Here is a 16,480-nt window from a genome sequence, read left to right on the forward strand (position 1 = left end):
TCCTTTTTCTTTTTTTTTCTTTCAAATCTTCTATTTATTTTTTTCCCTTCAAATCTTCTATTTATCAGTTAAAGGGTCACCTTTAAATCTCTTCTAGCTTCACAAAATGTTGCCTTAAGGTGAACGTCGAAGAACCCAGATCAAATTTTTTGTATCTCTAAGAGCCACGCAGAAACATACACAAAACATTTCGAAGTCAATTAAATTTTTTCTCCTTCTCCTCTAAGTAAAAACTCATTCTCACATCCCTGACCCAAACCTAATCAGCAATATAGAAGTAGGAGTAATTTAAAAATACTCTAATGCTCTAAACTTAGCACTGAAACTGCAGGAAAAAGAAAAACTCCAACAATATGTTTATTGTTAGAGTCAAGGCATTCCTTGATTCTGGCCAGGATGGCAACAGAAATCATTCCATCCCCACAAAGCCCGGGTGTGCAGAGAAAATCGTTCCATGACACGTAAAGTATCAGTAAAATATATCGGAGTTATATAATAAATAAAATACTATCGGAGTAAAACCTCCGTGGCTTTTACTAGATTTTTCCCAAACTTGATACAGTCAGAACCAGTCTAAATCCACTGGTTTAATGTTCCAAAGTTTCAAGTTGTGCAGTTTTTAGTATTTGGTTTCCTATTGGACCCGGATTTCTTTGCTTCTGCTGTTAATGAGGTGGGAAGTGCTGGATTTCCTTCTCAGCCTTTTGCAGACCAGGTGTCTGCAGCCCTGGCAGTGTCTGGGGTAGGTGTTGGTTGCTGTTTGCTGCTGGGGTTGATGTTTTGCTGCTGGGCGTTATCTTTGTGGGTATCTTTTGGGCCATTCCCAGTGTGTTGAGATGTTAAACTCATCTCCATTGAGTGGTGTAACATCCCTTAACAAAACCTTTAACATTTCTTTCCCCAGGGCCAAGACAAAGCAAGCCTGAGTAGAGAAATCAAAGGTTAACAGTGTTAAAATCTATGAGCTGGTGTATTTTCCATCAATGCCATGGCAGGCAGGGCAGTGTGTGAGTGTAAGTGAGAGCCAGAGTGGAGTTGTCCCGTGCTCTTGCCCAGCAGCTGTGGCAGGGCAGGCCCAGAGAGCGCTGAAGCTGCAGCAGTGGCAGCAAGGGCTGTCCCCGGTGCTGGAGCTGCCAAAGGAGGGTGGCCAGGCCGAGGATTTCAGCAGAGGATGTGTGGGCAGGTCCAGGGCCTTGCCCCGCTGTGGAGCCCTGGCTGCTGCTGCGCTGCCTTCAGTGCAGGCTCAGAGGGGGCCTCCCATCCTCCTGCTGCAGGCGGGAAGTGCAAATCTCCGGGGCTGCAGAGACCTGGAGCCGAGGCTGAGGGGTCCCCCCGTGCTCAGCTGTGCTGGCGGCTGTTTCTGGCCTCGGGGCCACTTGGCACGGGCCACGCCACTTGGCCACCAGTGGTGCTGCTCTGCACTCCTTAGGCAGGAGCCGATGTCCTGCTGGGATGTTGGCAACAGCAAAGTGCCAAGGCAGGCTCTGTGCCAGCCCAGCTTCCTGGGGGAGAGATTGCACCAGAGACAGGATTCTGGCCACAGACTGCTCTAACTGTGCATCCCTTATCTCCACCCTGCACTAGGTGGAGAATTCCCAGGGTAAGGAATTCCCGAGATCAATTCCAAGGGGAAATAATTGAATATCTGCCCTGGGTCTGGCTCTTCTTCTTGCCCAAGCCAATGGCAAAAGCTGTACCCATGGCATCTTGGTTTCTATCCCCAGCTTCCAAAGGTGTTTCTTTCCATCCCCTTTCATTCTTTGTACCCAGCCTGAGCTCTGGGGGTGCCAGGGGTTCTGGAGGTCCCATTGTATTCCTAAAGCTGCCATAACCCCCTGGAGGATCTTTCCTGTAAAATGAGCTCTGCTGTTTGAGTCTATGGCTTCCACAATCCCTTTTATATTAATTATTTCTTTCAGTGGCTGCTGAGCAATCAGAATTGCATTTGCCCCCCTGTTAGGTGAGATGGTGTCACCAGAAGATATTGAAGCCTTCCTGCTCAGGGCATTTCAGTGCCAGGCTCTTACAAGCACACACAGCTGTGCCGGTTGAGCTGACCATGGGGGGTAACCTGGGCTTTGTCTGATTCCCTTTCCTCAATAACAGCGTGTCTTGGAACTCTTTTCCCTTCTGCTGCCCTTGAAGAGCCATCCACAAAGACATTTTCTGCCTCAGGCCAGGCAATGTCTCCTGAATCTCCCCCAGGCTGGGTCTGGAGCTGTGTCAGTTGAATGCAGTGCTGGGTTTCTTCCCAGCCCCTCTGGGGGCTGTTCAAACAGGAGGCTGGGTTAAACCCTTCACCTGTCCTCAGTTCTGAATCCTCCTGTGCCACTGAACAAGTTTCACACTGTAATAACCGAGCACTGCTCATCCATTGCGAGGCTCTTTTGGTTATCAAAGCTTGAACTTGATGGCAGACTGGAACAGTTGGAGATCCTGTTGTCATCAGGTTTTGGGCTTCGGTTCCCGTTGAAGCTGTGGCTGCACAATTCTGCAGACAATGAGGCCACTCTGGGCACTGGGTGAAACGTTTTGGCCCAAGAATTCCTTTGGCATGGCCCTGTTGAACATTCCCCTACAATTCCAATTTCTTTTCTGAGTCTGGAAGAGCCACAGCTGAGGCATCAATATTTTTGGTTTTTCATTTTCTCAAGTTTTATTCTCTTTCTCCTGTCCATACAACAACGTGTAGGCTGTCTGGGTTAAAAAGTCCTACAATGTTCTGGCTGGAACAGAGAATTCTCAATCCAGGCTGTGTAATTCTCTATTAAATCTCACAATTGTCGCAGCTCCTTTTTGGTCCTGGATAACGTTACTTCTGAGATTGCCCACACCTTCTCTTGGTCATTCAACCACGTAACTTCAGTCTAAATATGTCCCAAATATTTAACGTTTTTCTCCACCATTTGCACTTTTTCCCTTAATACTCAAAAATTGTTTTTTATCTAGAAAATTCAGCCATTTCACAGAGGCTTTGTCTACCACTTGTTCTTGTGCTCCTCATTGGAGCCATCTGATTCCCTGAGTGGCAGGATAGGAGTGCTGTAGGGAGACATCCCTGGCTCCAAAAGCCCTGCCTTTAGCAGGGACTCCATACCAGGCTGTGAGCCCTTCCTTCCCTCCCCTGGAACAGGGTGTTGCTTTTAGCCCCCACTTGTCCTGGTTGCTTCCAAGTAATTTGGAGAGGATCCAAATTAAATTTTCCCTCTGGGGCTGCCCACACCTCTGGGTTCCCTTCAGCATAGGCCTTGCCAGACATTTGACACAAAGGTACAGCAGCAATAGCCTCTGTATCACCTTTTACAATATTACAATGCCACCATCAAATTCCTTCCTAGATAATTACAATCACAGTAGGAAGAAAAGAAATCGGTTTATTTCAAACCTATCCTCCACAGCTCCTAATAGTGATTGAACAAATGACACCAGCTCAACTTTCCCAGTTGTTCCCTTAATAATGAAAACACTCCTTTACAATGTTCCCCCCTTAGGTGTAAGATTCAGAGTGGATGGAGAGGCCCCTGTGTCCATCAGGAGAGGCCTCCTCTGGATGCAGACCCAGCCTGGATGTTCTCCAGGGCTGCAGTGTGGTGGGTCCCCGGTGGGATGGGAGCTCAGAGAGCCCTGACAATCCATGTCCATGCAGGGGTGGACTCGCTCCTCCTGAGGGTGCTGCTGTCTGTGCTTGCAGTGTCCTTGTGGGCTGCAGCTGGAACCCTGACTCCTTCCCAGGGGCTGTTTGGGTGGGCTCTGCCCTGGCCAGGAGGGCAATGCCTCTGCCAGGTGCTTGTGGCCGAGGCCGTCCCCTGGGTGCTGGCTGGGGTTGGTCCCTCAGGGGCTGTGGGAACTCTGCCATGGCCTTTGCCTTCAGCTTGGCCTTTTGCTCATCCCTCCTTGCCTTCAGCTGCTGTGCCTTTGTGCCCAAGTGCTGCAGGGCCTTCTTCTGCCACTCCTGCAGCCCCGGTCACTGCCTGTGGGTGCTCATCCTCTGAGAGCTGCTGAGCTTTCTGCAAAATCTTTCCTTTCTGCAGGGACCCAAACCAAATCCTTAACAGAAAATCCTGATCCTTCAAGTACCATCATGTCATGTTTTGATGCTGGCACAGTGCCTGTGTCCCCATGGAAATCCAGCTTCCCAAATAAGTGCTGTGAGATACAATAAGGAACAGAGCAGAGCAGGCCTAAGCTTAGAAATAAAGGAGAAAGAACTTTATTAAGCTACTACTATAATAAAAGATACACACTACATCCAGAATTAAAACCTTCCAAAACATTCCTCCTCCCTGCACCCAAACTCCAACAAATCACAGTGGGACACAACTTGGACCCGCAATCAGGTCATCACATTTCAGATAATCAATACTCAGTCTTTCAGGGGAGAGAGGAGTCTCTCTTGCGCCACAGACCCCCAGGAAACACAACTGCCACCTCTCGTGTTTCCATGTCACACATGGCACTGCCCAGAGAAAATGTGCCAGTGTGACACTCTCCTTGCCATGTCACAGTGCCCTCACCGCCGTGCATGGACAGACTGCTCATAGGGCTCCTTTAAGGATGCTTTGCCAAGGAACAAAAGAAACAACAGTTCAGTTTTCATTTTGGGAACACAGTCCCCCCCCATTTTCCTCCTCCCCTGGGGCTGAGGGTGCAAACGGAGATCTTCTTCTTCCTGAAGACAGAGGGCATCACCACACCCTCCTCAGCTTTCCTCTGTTCACTCCATTCCTGTGCTGGAATTTGCTGAAGCAGGTCTCTTGGCTCACCATTGCATCCCCCTAAAGATGCAGTCTCTGTTGCAGGAGAAACTGGTTCAGTCAATGGCTTACAAGAAAAGTCCAGCCAAAAGCCACTCCATCATCTCCCCCCCAACCTTCTTTCCCGAACATCTCAGGTCCCAGACTGTCTCTTTTCTCTTTCAAGTGGAGGAGGAGTAATATTTCACAAAGCTTTCATTTCCCAGGAAAGGGTTAAAGGTCTTGGACTGCCCTGACTGCTAAAATAAGTCAAATTTGCTAAAACAAAGACATCTCAGGTTTCCTCCCCCTGGCCTATCCCTCCCAGGCCGCAGGGCTTCCATTCCCCCACCCAGCCCGTGGTGGGCGGGGGAGAGTCTGCACTCTCCAAAGAGACAGTTCTGCTGGGAGTTCTTGCTTTGAACCCTGTGTTCTCAGAGGCGTGCCCATGCCTTCAGTGGCCACTCCCGGTGCCAATATCCAAACCTGACCACTGATTGCTTTGAGACTGGCTGCCTGAGAAAATTCACTTCTATGTCCAACCATGAAAATCTGCATTTCCAGATGTTGCTTTGTTTTGCTCCTTGTGCTCAGGGTCCCCTGCACAGCCCGTGTGGCAGAGCCGGTGCCTGTCCTGCCGCAGTGTCCAAAGGCGGCCCCCCCGGCGGGCAGGGCCGGCAGCTCCCCGGGGCCGGACAGCGGCCGGGGCGTCCCGCAGCCTCCTGGGGGCCGGGGGCCACTGCCGGCCCTGCCCGGGGCTGGTGGGCTCAGGCAGCGCCCGGCGCTGAGCCCCGGCTGCCCCACAGCCCCGGCCCGGCCCCGCAGCTCCCCACAGGCCCCCAGCCCTGCTCCCGGTCCCGCACCTCTGCACCCGCTGCTGCCGCTGCCCACCACAGAGAAACCCCTGACATCCTGACCTCCTGCTTTTCCTCTCCTGGAAACTGGGAATTCAAAGTATCAGCTGGCAAATTGTCAGGATAAGACCCTGCTGAAAAACATCCCAATCCTGAGTATTTTTCTCTTACTCCTCTTTGCCATCATCCATTTTCTTACCGCATAGATTCCTCCTGCTGCTTCTTGCCTGAACCATATTGCTGCACACTCCCCTTCACCCGATCCCTTCCCAGCACACCAACACCATCCATCCCCTGTTGTCCAAATCCCTTCTCCCCTTCCCTTATTGCCCCCCTGGGTGTCCATGTCCTTAATTACCTCTGGGGGAATGTGCAAACTACCTCAACATTCTCCCAAGGGACCCTTCAGAAACATTTTGGGATCATCATCCCTTTGGCCCGGACCCCTCCCTGGCTTTCCCCATGTTCACTCCCCGAAGATCCCGGGGCACTCACTGATGAGATTTTCAGTGCTCTCTCCCTGCTGACTCTTCACAGACCCCCCTGATGTGTCACTCGTTTGTCTCCTGGTCACTCCCGGGTCCCCAATCAATCCCCGGTGCCGCCGCCAGCCAAGGGAGCCGATCACCCAAAGTGGGTGAGGCACCTTCAGCTGCACTCCCTGCCCCAGGGTGTGTGGGAAAATTGACATCACCAGAGGATTCTGTCCACAAAGCAGACAGAGGAGTCCTGTAAATGGAATTTCATTCTTAAAAATGACAGCAGCCATGGTACATTCCCCATGGGATCTCTCCAATTGCTGGAGGACACAGCCTCCTTTTCACCCTAATTCTCCCAGCCACATCTCCCTCTGCTTTCCCCATTGGCTGAAGTACTTGAGAGCTACAGACTTCCCAATCCACCTACTACATACTCCCTTAGTATGCTCACTGCTTTTATATAGCAAATGATATTCATGGCTCTGTTAAGTCCTTGTTGTTCTTCTGGAAGTTCATGAATAGAGCAGGGCCTTGGCTGAGCAGCAGTCTATGTCATCAATTAATAACATTTTCTGAAACCGATTCCTTCTCCTGTCACTCCCTTGTGTACAGCTCCCTGGCCCTCTGAGCCTTCCCCAACTGGACTCCCCCCCTCGGCCCCATCGCCCCCGCGAGGGGAATTTGGGGAGGTGGGAGTGGGGCAGCGCCAAGGCCGGGCCCCCCCGCGCTGTCCTGGCGGGAGCGGCTGCAGTGGGGACCGAGTGCGGGCAGGAGCGGCCGAGAGCCCAGCGCTGCCCCAGCCCGACCTGCCCCAGCTCCATCCCTGCCCCTCGGCTGGGATGCTGTGGGTCTGGGGGGAAGAGGGAGCCGGCAGTGGGTGCTGGGCCTGGGGGCAGGAGGAGAAGGGAAGGAGAAGCAGGCTTGAGGAACAAAATGGTCAAACGATGTAGGTGGTGGGAGAGGGTGGGATTGTGCAGGAGAAGGAGGAATAGCAGGAGGAAGAGGAGTGTGAGGAAGAGTAGGGACACAGGAGGAGGAGGAGGAGCAGAAAGAGGAAGCAGCAGAAGGTTCCACCCCTCCCTGTATCTGCAGCCTCCCTCCAGCCCCAGGAGCGTTGCTCCCCCCACATGCAGCAGGTGACTGTGGAGGGGGATCCAGGATTTTCATGGGGTAGATCTTGGTGTTTCTGAGCTTTCTTGGGCTAAATATTGGTGCTTTGGTTTTATGTGGCAGCTGATTCTTTATGTTTTGGAGGAGGTTTTTGCTGACTTGTGATGTTTGGGGAGTTTTTGATCTGTATCTTGAAGTTTGTGGAATTTTTGGGGTAAATCTTGGTGTTTTGGAGGTTCTTACAGACACAAGATTCCCAATGACTTCTTGAGATGAACTGGGGCAAGGAGGAACCTCCAGTCCAAGGTGCTCTCCTCTTGTTTTTTTCCCCAAACCAGGATTTTTCATTCCCTGGGCGTGTCTGGATGGAGGAGGAAGAAAAGCCCCGGAGATGCTGCAGGAGGAGGAGCTGCAAACCCAGCCCAGGGAGCTGCGGGGAGGAAAGAGCCCCCCTGAGCCAGGAAGGCGGGCGGAGATCCAGCCAGAGCTCGGAGCTGGTGGAGAAGTCTCATGGCAGGGAGAAGCCCCACAAGTGCTTGGAATGTGGGAAGGGTTTCAGCTGGAGATCCCATCTGATCCGGCACCAGAGGATCCACACTGGGGAGAGGCCCTACGAGTGTGGGGAGTGTGGGAAGAGGTTTCGGACCAGCTTCGATCTCCTCCTACATGAGCGGATTCACACAGAGGAGAGGCCCTTCCGCTGCCCCGACTGCGGGGAGGGCTTCAAGCGAAACTCCCACCTCACCGTGCACCGGCGCATCCACACCGGGGAGAGGCCCTACGAGTGTGGGAAGTGTGGGAAGGGTTTCAGACAGAAGTCTGGCCTGATTGAGCACCAGGTGATCCACACCAGGGAACGGCCCTATGAGTGCTTGGAATGTGGGAAGAGCTTTGGGCGGAGCTCAGACCTGAGAACACACCAGCGCATCCACACTGGGGAGAGGCCCTACGAGTGTCCCCAGTGTGGGAAGAGGTTTCAGACCAGCTCCAATCTCCTCCTACATGAGCGGATTCACACAGAGGAGAGGCCCTTCCGCTGCCCCGACTGCGGGAAGGGCTTCAACCAAAACTCCAGCCTCACCAGGCACCGGCGCATCCACACCGGGGAGAGGCCCTACAAGTGTGGGAAGTGTGGGAAGAGCTTCTCCAGGAGCTCAAACTTGACCCAGCACCAACGGAGGCACCACTAAGGGAAGCCCTGTGAGTGCCCCGAGTGAGGGAAGAGCTTGGAGTGAAGGAAGAGAGTGAGGGAAGAGCTTGGAGTGAGGGAAGAGAGTGAGGGAAGAGCTTGGAGTGAGGGAAGAAAGTGAGAGAAGAGCTTGGAGTGAGGGAAGAGCTTGGAGTGAGGGAAGAGAGTGAGGGAAGAGCTTGGAGTGAGGGAAGAGAGTGAGGGAAGAGCTTGGAGTGAGGGAAGAGAGTGAGGGAAGAGCTTGGTGCGCTGCTCCAGCTCCATCCCCCATGGGAGGATCCGGGCTGGATGATCCCCAGTGACCCCCGTTGGGCAGAGCCCTGCTGATCCGTGGTCCTGGTGATCCATGCTGGGTGTGGGGAAGGTGTTGGCTTCTTCTCCTTGTGCTGCTGTGATTTGGGTGGGTTCCCATGGATGGGGGATGGGAGGTGAGTGGGGGGTACTGGCGCACTGTGGGGGGCTCATAGCTCGGGGGGTCCCAGCGCTTTGGGTGAGTCAGGGAAGGGGGGAAGCAGTTAATGGGAGGGTCCCAGTAAATTGGGGGGGGCGCTGATGATAACAGGGGGTCCTGGGAGACAACGGCGGGGGGGGGGAAGGACCAAACCCTAAGGGACTCCCCTAGTGCTGGTGAACCCCCCGTGCCCCCCCAGCCCTTGGGGTCCCCCACAGTCCCTGCACTGTTCCTGGGGGTCCCGTGGCTCTGGGGGGGTCAAAGCGGAGGGGATGGAACCTCCGTCATGGATGGGGGCACAAAGGGGGTCCGGGCCCAGTGCTCGGCGGGGTCGGTGCATGAGGGGGGCCCGGTCCCTGTCCCGGTGCACGGGGGTGGCGCTGCCTGGGGGGTCCTGGTGCTTGTGGGGTTCCCAGGGTTCGAGGGGGGTCTGGTCCCTATCCCGGTGCTTAGTGAGTGGGGGGCAGTGCCAGGGGGGCACCCACTGCTCGGTAATTGGGGGGTGTCAGAATCCAGGACATCCCTCTGGCTGCCCTGGATGGCTCCAGATCCTGGCAGGGGCCTCGGAGACCTTGGCATGGTGTCAAGAACACCGGTGGCTGTGGTTTTAGCCCCTGGAGAAAATTGCCAACTTTGTATGAGGAATTACAAGGCACAAGGGTTTGAGTAGCGTGGTAGGTGAATTAACACAGGGTGGAAAAGTAGAATTTAACATTTTAAAATATGGGGTTCAATGGGACAAGGTGGAGGGATCTGGGTGTGTCCTGACCTTCTTCTCCTTCTTTTTGCCCTCCATGTGTTGCTGTGATGGTGACACTTTTCTGTTGGTTGAAGGTAGAGACACACTGTCCAACATAAATGATAGATATTGGCACGTTATTGTAAACACAGTACAGGTAGTTTTTAGTGTAGAAGGCAAACAGCGCCCTGAGGGCAGGGAGACTGCCACAGACCGACCTGCTAGACAGAGCTCAGCAGAGCGGACAAAGCTGTTAGAGAAAAGGGAAAATAAACGGCCCTGAGAAGCAAAGCTCCGCATCTCGACTCCTTCTCTGCCCGCGCGGGCTGCGAGAAAAGGACTTTTCACAATCTCGGGGTCATCTCGACCCCCAGAAAACCGAGAGGGGGTCTCCACTCGTCCCAGTGCCCGGTGAGGGGGGGTCAGTGCTCGAGGGGGGTTCGGGGGCACTGAAGGGGATGCGGGTGCGGTTTTTGGGGGGTCCCGGCACCCCCCGGGGCAGGGTCAGTGCTCAGCAGCGGGGGCTGCTTGGGGACGCCCCCGGCCCCCAAATCACAGCCGGGTCTCCTGCAAGGCACTGAGGGGAGGCTCGTTCACCCCCCCGCCCCCACCAGCGTCACCACACACCTTCCCAAAGTGTCCCCAAGTGCTCCCAAAGTGCCCTCAGAGTGTCCCCGAGCCTCTGCCGAGGTGACACCGGCCTGATGACGGCCCAGTGGTGATGTTGCTCTGTGCACAGCAGCCTCGGGATGTCCTCCATGGCTCTTTGGCACCGCTCGGCCACTGCACAGCCACCGTGGCCAGGAGAGGGACAGAAGAAGAGGGTGTTGATGTCCCCAAGTGTCCCCAGCAGGTGACACGTGGCCAGGCGGGCACTGGCCTCCCACAGCTGCTCAGCCTCGGCCGCTGTGGCCACCAAGGCCGCACGGAAATCAGGGGACACCTCCATTGTCCCCTCCAGGGCAGCCTCGCTGTCCCCGAGCCGGCGCTGCAGCTCCTGGGGGAACGCGGTGGCTTTGTCACACGCGGCCCCCAAGTCCCCCAGCAGCCCCAGGTACAGCTCCAGCCGCTGTCCCCTCCCGGTGGCCGCATCCCTGCAGGCATCGCAGAGCTCGGTGGCCGCCTTGGCCAGCTGGGCCCAGCTGTCCATGAGCCTGTCCAGCACACGCCTGGCGCTGGCCAGGGCTCTCACACAGGCCCAGGTGGTCCCTGGGGTGTCCCCGAGGTTGGCCAGGGTCTAGCCCAGGGAGGGGACAGGGCGGTGGCCCAGGGAGGGGACACGGTAGTGGCGCAGGGCATCCTGGAGGTGAAAGATCAAGGTCCCCACAGCGACATGCAGGAACTCTGGGGACACGGCCAGCAGCACGTCCCTGTGCGGCCTGGCCACGGTGGCCATCAGTTCTCTCATGGTGGCCACCAGCTCACCTAGTGTGGCCACCACGGCCACCATCGCCTCCAGCAGCTGGTTTGGGGACAGCTGGGGAGGGGACAGGAGAGGTGTCAGGGGCCTGGTGGCAGTTGTGGCCTCCTACAGTGGCCCCTGTGCCCTCCTGTGGTCCCGTTTGTCCCCTCCCTGGGGGGCTCTGCTGTCCCCTCTGTCCCTTTTGTCTGCCCCTATCTCCCACATTCCCCCCCTGTCCCCTCCTGCCACCCTCGGTCCCCTCCACCCCTCTGCCACCCCTCTGTCCCCTCTGCCACCCCCGTGTCCCCCCTGTCTCCTCCCGCCCCCCCGCCAGAATTGTCGCACTTCGCGGGGCTCCATGGCCGCTAGGGACACTCCGGGGAGGGGACACGGCCGGGGACAGTTGGGGACACGCGGGAACGCGGCGCGGCCGGAGAGGGGGAAGAGGAAGAGGTGACGTCATCGCCCTGGCCCCGCCCCACCTTGGGCCGCTTTTGGGGGGTCCTGAGGAGATTTTGAGGAGGTCCTAGGTGAGCTTTGGGGGGTCCCAGGTGAGGGTTTTGGGTGTCCCAGGTGAGGTTTGGGGGTCCCAGGTGAAGGTTGGGGGGTCCCAGCTGAGAATTCCCAAGGATTTGGGGTTTCTCAGATGCCCAGGTGAGGTCTGGGGGCCCTAGGAGAAGTTTGGGCATCTCAGGTGAGAGTTTTGGGGGGTTCCAGGTGATGTTTGGGAGGTCCTGAGAAGATTTCGGAGGGGTGCAGGGGAGCTTTAGGAGGTCCCAGGTGAGAATTCCCAAAGATTTGGGGGTTGCCAGGTGAACACAGCTCAGGGGGGCTGAGGAGGCAGGGCCTGGGGAGGTTTCGGGGTGTGTCCCATGGGTGGGGGAGGGGCGGTGAGGAAGGGTCCTGGGGAATTTGGGGGGGTGGGAACGGCAGGATGAACCCCCAGACACTGACCACGCCCTCTTTAGACCCCGGCAAGTGTTTTGGCCCCGCCCCTTGCTGTTGGACACGCCCACTGAGCGCCCCGGGCCCTTAGGCCCCGCCCCTTTTAGTTCCCAGCTCCGGGTTCTGGCCCCGCCCCCTCCTGAAGCCCCACCCCAAATGAGCCTTGGCCCCACCCCCGGATGGATTTTTATCAATGAAAACCAAAAATCGACACAAATCGACCCAAAAATTCAAACCCAGGGGAGTGGAGGAGAGGGACCACACCTGTGATGTCACGGGGGAGGGGCCAGGTGGGATTTTGGGGGGCTCTAGGTGGGCTTTTGGGGGGTCCAAATGAGTTTGGGTAGTGCCAGATGTTCCTGGGTGGGTCCAAGTGGGTTTTGGGGGAGTCCTGGTTGGTTTTGGAGGTCCCAGGTGGATTTAGAGGAGGATCCAGGTGAGTTTTAGCGGGCTCCCAGTGAGTTCTGGGGGGCCCAGTGAGTTTGGGGGGCGAGTCCAGCTGTCCCTGGGTGGGTCCAGGTGGGTTTTGGGTGGGTCCAGGTGGTTTTGTGCAGTCCCAGGTGTTATTTGGGGGGATCCAGGTGTTCCTGGAGTGTGGTAGATAGGGACAGGCGAACGGAAGATCTCGGGATGTGACGGAAAGAAAGACCCTTCCCCCTTCTCCCCGCTTCACGTTATCTATTAACCCCAGAGCATGTAACCACACCTAACCCAGTAGTTTTCCACTCCTGACTAACCCTAGGGACCCTACAACCCCCCTCTGACGTAGCAAAGTCCCCCAAGACTATTTAAACCCATGAGATAAGATAATAAATGCTTTTGACCGTCCACCACATTGGTGTCAGCGTGTGTCGTTAGTCCGAGTAGCCCGGGTGAGGCCGGGCTGCCGTGCTGTCGTCTTGCAACCAGGTCGCCGTTGTCTCTCATAAAGGCAACATATCTGGTGCCGAAACCCGGGAAGAGAAATTCGCTCGGGTAGCGGGATTCGCCTGGACAAGGGCAGCGGCCGGAGCGGTCAGACCGTATCTTGGCGCAGGGAGACGTCCCAGGACCCGCGAGCGTCATGGACAGCATCACCAGGGTCGTAAGTGCGATTTATAAGCAGTGGGGTATCGAGTGTAAGCTCAAAGACTTTTATCTTGCCATAGCAAGGCTGCTTGAGCTTGGGGCGACTGAATGCCCAGTGGATGCCATGCATCCGAGAATATGGGAAAAATGCACAGCCACGCTGGCCGAGGACACGAAATCCTCAGGCAGTGGCAAGAGCCTTAAAGCGTGGGGCAAAGTAGAGAAAGCCCTGTGCAGAGCAATAGAAGAGCAGGAGACATGGAGCGCGGCGCTTATGTGTTTATTAGTTAGACCCGGGCTCAGGGTGGGTGCGGGAGCGCAGACCGCCCCTGAGGACGATCCGCCCGGTAGCAGAGATCCGGGGGGGGCCCGGCGCGTCACCTCCTTCCCCGGATCAGAGCCCAATCCCTACCATGGAAACCCCCCAAAAAACCGCGGCTTCCCCGTCCGTCCCGCCACCGCCGGTCCGCGACCCGTTGCCGGAGGTTCAGCAGCGCGCGGAATGCTTTCGGCGAGGGCTGGCGGGGGAAGCCAGAGGTGCAGAAACCGCGGCTTGGGAAGAGACCCTACCCACGCCGCCACCTCACCCCTTTGAAAATGGCACTGGCCGCCAAGGAGAGGGGTGGGGCGCGGGCGGTCTCGGCGCGAAAAGCCAGGAGCCGCGCGGTTTCAGGGACGCGCGTGCGTGGGAGAAAGAGGCGGAGAGCAGCAGAGAGTGCGGAGCCAATCGGCAGCCGCGCCTGAGGCCACTACCATTTAAGGGAGACACCTCCCCCTGCAGGAGGCAGGGCAAGCCTGGGGGGGCGGGAGCGGTGCCACCCCTGTGGGGAGGAGCAAGCTCGGAGCTGGATAAAAAGGCACCGAGCCCCGGAAATGCGCTGGCATTCGACTTCTGACTCGGAGCCCAGCAGCAGCTCCGCCGGCTCGGAAGAGCTGCCGGAAGCCACCTGGGATTCAGAGACGGAGGAAACGGAGCCAAGGCGATTTAAGACAAAACTGAATAAAGCTTTAAGCCGCAACGAAAAACAACTACAATACGAACCAGCCCAGTTTACCGACTGGGGGGAAATAAAAATAGCCTGTGCTGAATGGTCCCCAGCGGCTGTCATACAACCCTTCGCGGTGAGGCTCACTGGCCCGGAGGGGAACCAACAAAGGGTATATACCCCGATAAACCCAAAAGATGTACAGTCAATTGTCAAAGCCATTGCAGAAAAAGGAATCAATTCGGCCTGTGGTAGGTAAGGGACAGGCGAACGGAAGATCACGGGGTGTGACGGAAAGATAGACCCCTCCCCTTCTCCCTTGCCCCACGTTATCTATTAACCCCTGAAGCCCCAGAAGCATGTAGCCACACCTGCCCCGGTAACTTTCCACTCCCGACTAACCCCTGAGACCCCCCAACCCCCTCTCTGACGTAGCAAAGACCCCCAAGACTATTTAAACCCACGAGATGAGATAATAAATGCTTTCGATCGTCCACCACATTGGTGCCAGTGTCTTTATCGATAGCCCGAGCGGCCTGGAGAGGCCAGGCCACCGTGCTGCCTCACCTGAACCAGGTCCCTCGTTGCCCTTTATAAAGGCAACATACTGGTGCCGAAACCCGGGAAAAAAGAGAGAAAAAAAAAGGAAAAATTCCCCTGGCGGACGGGATACACCTGGACGGGAGCAGCGGCCGGAACGGTCAAACCGTATCTTGGCGAGGGGAGACGTCCCCGGGACCCGCGAGCGTCATAGGCAGCGTCGCATGGGTCGTGAGTATGATTTGTGAGCAATGGAGTATCGAATTTAAGTTCAAGGACTTTTATCTTGCTATAGCAAGGCTGCTTGAGCCTGAGGCAACCGAATGCTCAGTGGATGCCATGCATCCGGGAATATGGGAACAGTGTACAGCCACGCTGGCCGGGGAATCGAAATCCTCAGGCAGTGGCGAGAGCGTTACGGCATGGGGCAAGGTAGAAAAAACCCCGCGCAAGGCAATAGAAAAGCAAGAGACGCGGAATGCAGCGCGTACGTGTTTATTAGTTAGACCCGGGCTCGGGACGGGGGCGGAAGCGCAGACCGTCCCTGGGGACAGTCCGCCCGGGAACGGAGACCCGGGGGGGCACAGCGCGACACCCCCTTCCCCGGATCAGAGCCCAGCCCAGCCCCGCCGCGGAGCTGAGCCCAGCCCGGCACAGGGGAGCGCTGCCGCCGGAGCCCGGAGCGGCGCGTTCCGAGCAGCGCAGCCCCGCTCCCGCCGGGACCCGGACCCAGCCGCGGCTCCGCGCCGTATCCCCGCCAGCGCACCGAGCGGAGCGGCGCCAAACCCCGCCGCGGAAAACCCCCAAAAAACCCCCGCCGCAAAAAAACCCCGAGAAACCGCGGCTTCCTCCGTCCCGCCGCCACCGACGGTCCGCGATCCGTTGTCAGAGACGCAGCGGCGCGCGGAGCACTTTTGGCAGGAGCTGAAAGGAGAAGCCAAAGTCGCGGAAGCCGCGGCTCGGGAAGAAGCCCCGGCCGCGTGGCCGCCCCAGCCCTTTGAAAATGGCGCCGGGTGCCGTGGAGGGGGGCGGGGCCCGGGTAGTCTCAGCGCGAAAACTCGGAAGCCGCGCGATTTCAGGGGCGCGCGTGCGCGGGAGAAAAAAGCGGAGAGCGGCAGAAGGCAGAGAGCCAACCAGCGGCCGCGCCAGGCGCCGCCACCATATAAGGGAGAAACCACCCCCCGCGGGGGGGCGCGGCGAGCCGGGGGGGCAGGAGCGGCCCCACCCCCACGGGGAGGAGCGATCTCGGAGCCAGACAAAACGGCGCGGAGCCACGGAAGTACGCTGGCATTTGACTTCCGGCGCGGAGCCTGGCGACAGCTCTACCGGCTCCTCCGAGCCGGCGGGGGCCAGCCGGAACTCCGAAACAAAAGATACGGAACCAGCACAGTTTAAAACAAAACCAAATAGAGTTCTAAGCCGCACCGAAAAGCGGTCACAATCGCTAAGGAATGCGGGTCCCAGCCCCCGGAAACACGGAACGGGGGGCGGGGGGGGGGGGCGCAGGCGAACCCAGCCTCCTCCCACCGCAAGCAGCGCCTGTGCCGCAGGGTCAGCAGGGAATGCCCCGATACGGGACCCCTGGGTAACCCTAGCCATGAAAGTGGGGAGAAAGCCCCCTGGGGTGTGGGAGACGTGCTGCCTCTGTGGCAGTCAGGACCCCCACGTGGTGAGACTATGAGAGCCACTGCTGCACACCCACTGCTGCCAATCAAACCTGACCCTCAAAACAAAACTAATGAGAGGCTGTGAGTTCTGTTTGCAGGACACGCTTGTGGACTGTCCCCGTGATGCATACACCCCTGCTCCAGAGAGAGATGATGGACCACCAAGCCACCAGACAAAACCTGAGCCTCCCACGGCGGTGAGATCCAAACATGCACAGTGTCTTTATGCATTTTTGCTGTTTAGAGGCTTGTGGCCAGGGGGACAAGCTGGCCCAGGCCACTACCCTCATCAGCTATTTAGGTGGGTCGTGCAACAT

General features: G+C 57.1%; 2 protein-coding genes across 2 annotated transcripts in view; one reads left to right on the plus strand and one right to left on the minus strand.

The window, feature by feature from the left end:
* The window catches only part of LOC140680874 (uncharacterized), a 989,054-nt gene that overhangs the window by 822,162 nt on the left and 150,412 nt on the right, over positions 1-16,480 (minus strand). The gene's annotated exons all lie outside the window — the stretch shown is intronic.
* LOC140680879 (uncharacterized) overlaps positions 1-16,480 on the plus strand; it is a 90,565-nt gene that overhangs the window by 10,686 nt on the left and 63,399 nt on the right. Inside the window, exon 2 of the mRNA XM_072919766.1 lies at positions 7,683-8,149. Within this exon, the coding sequence (XP_072775867.1) occupies positions 7,683-8,149 (467 nt within the window). The remainder of the gene's footprint in view (positions 1-7,682; positions 8,150-16,480) is intronic.

Source organism: Taeniopygia guttata, chromosome 30, assembly GCF_048771995.1.
Source record: "Taeniopygia guttata chromosome 30, bTaeGut7.mat, whole genome shotgun sequence".
Lineage (NCBI taxonomy): Eukaryota > Metazoa > Chordata > Aves > Passeriformes > Estrildidae > Taeniopygia > Taeniopygia guttata.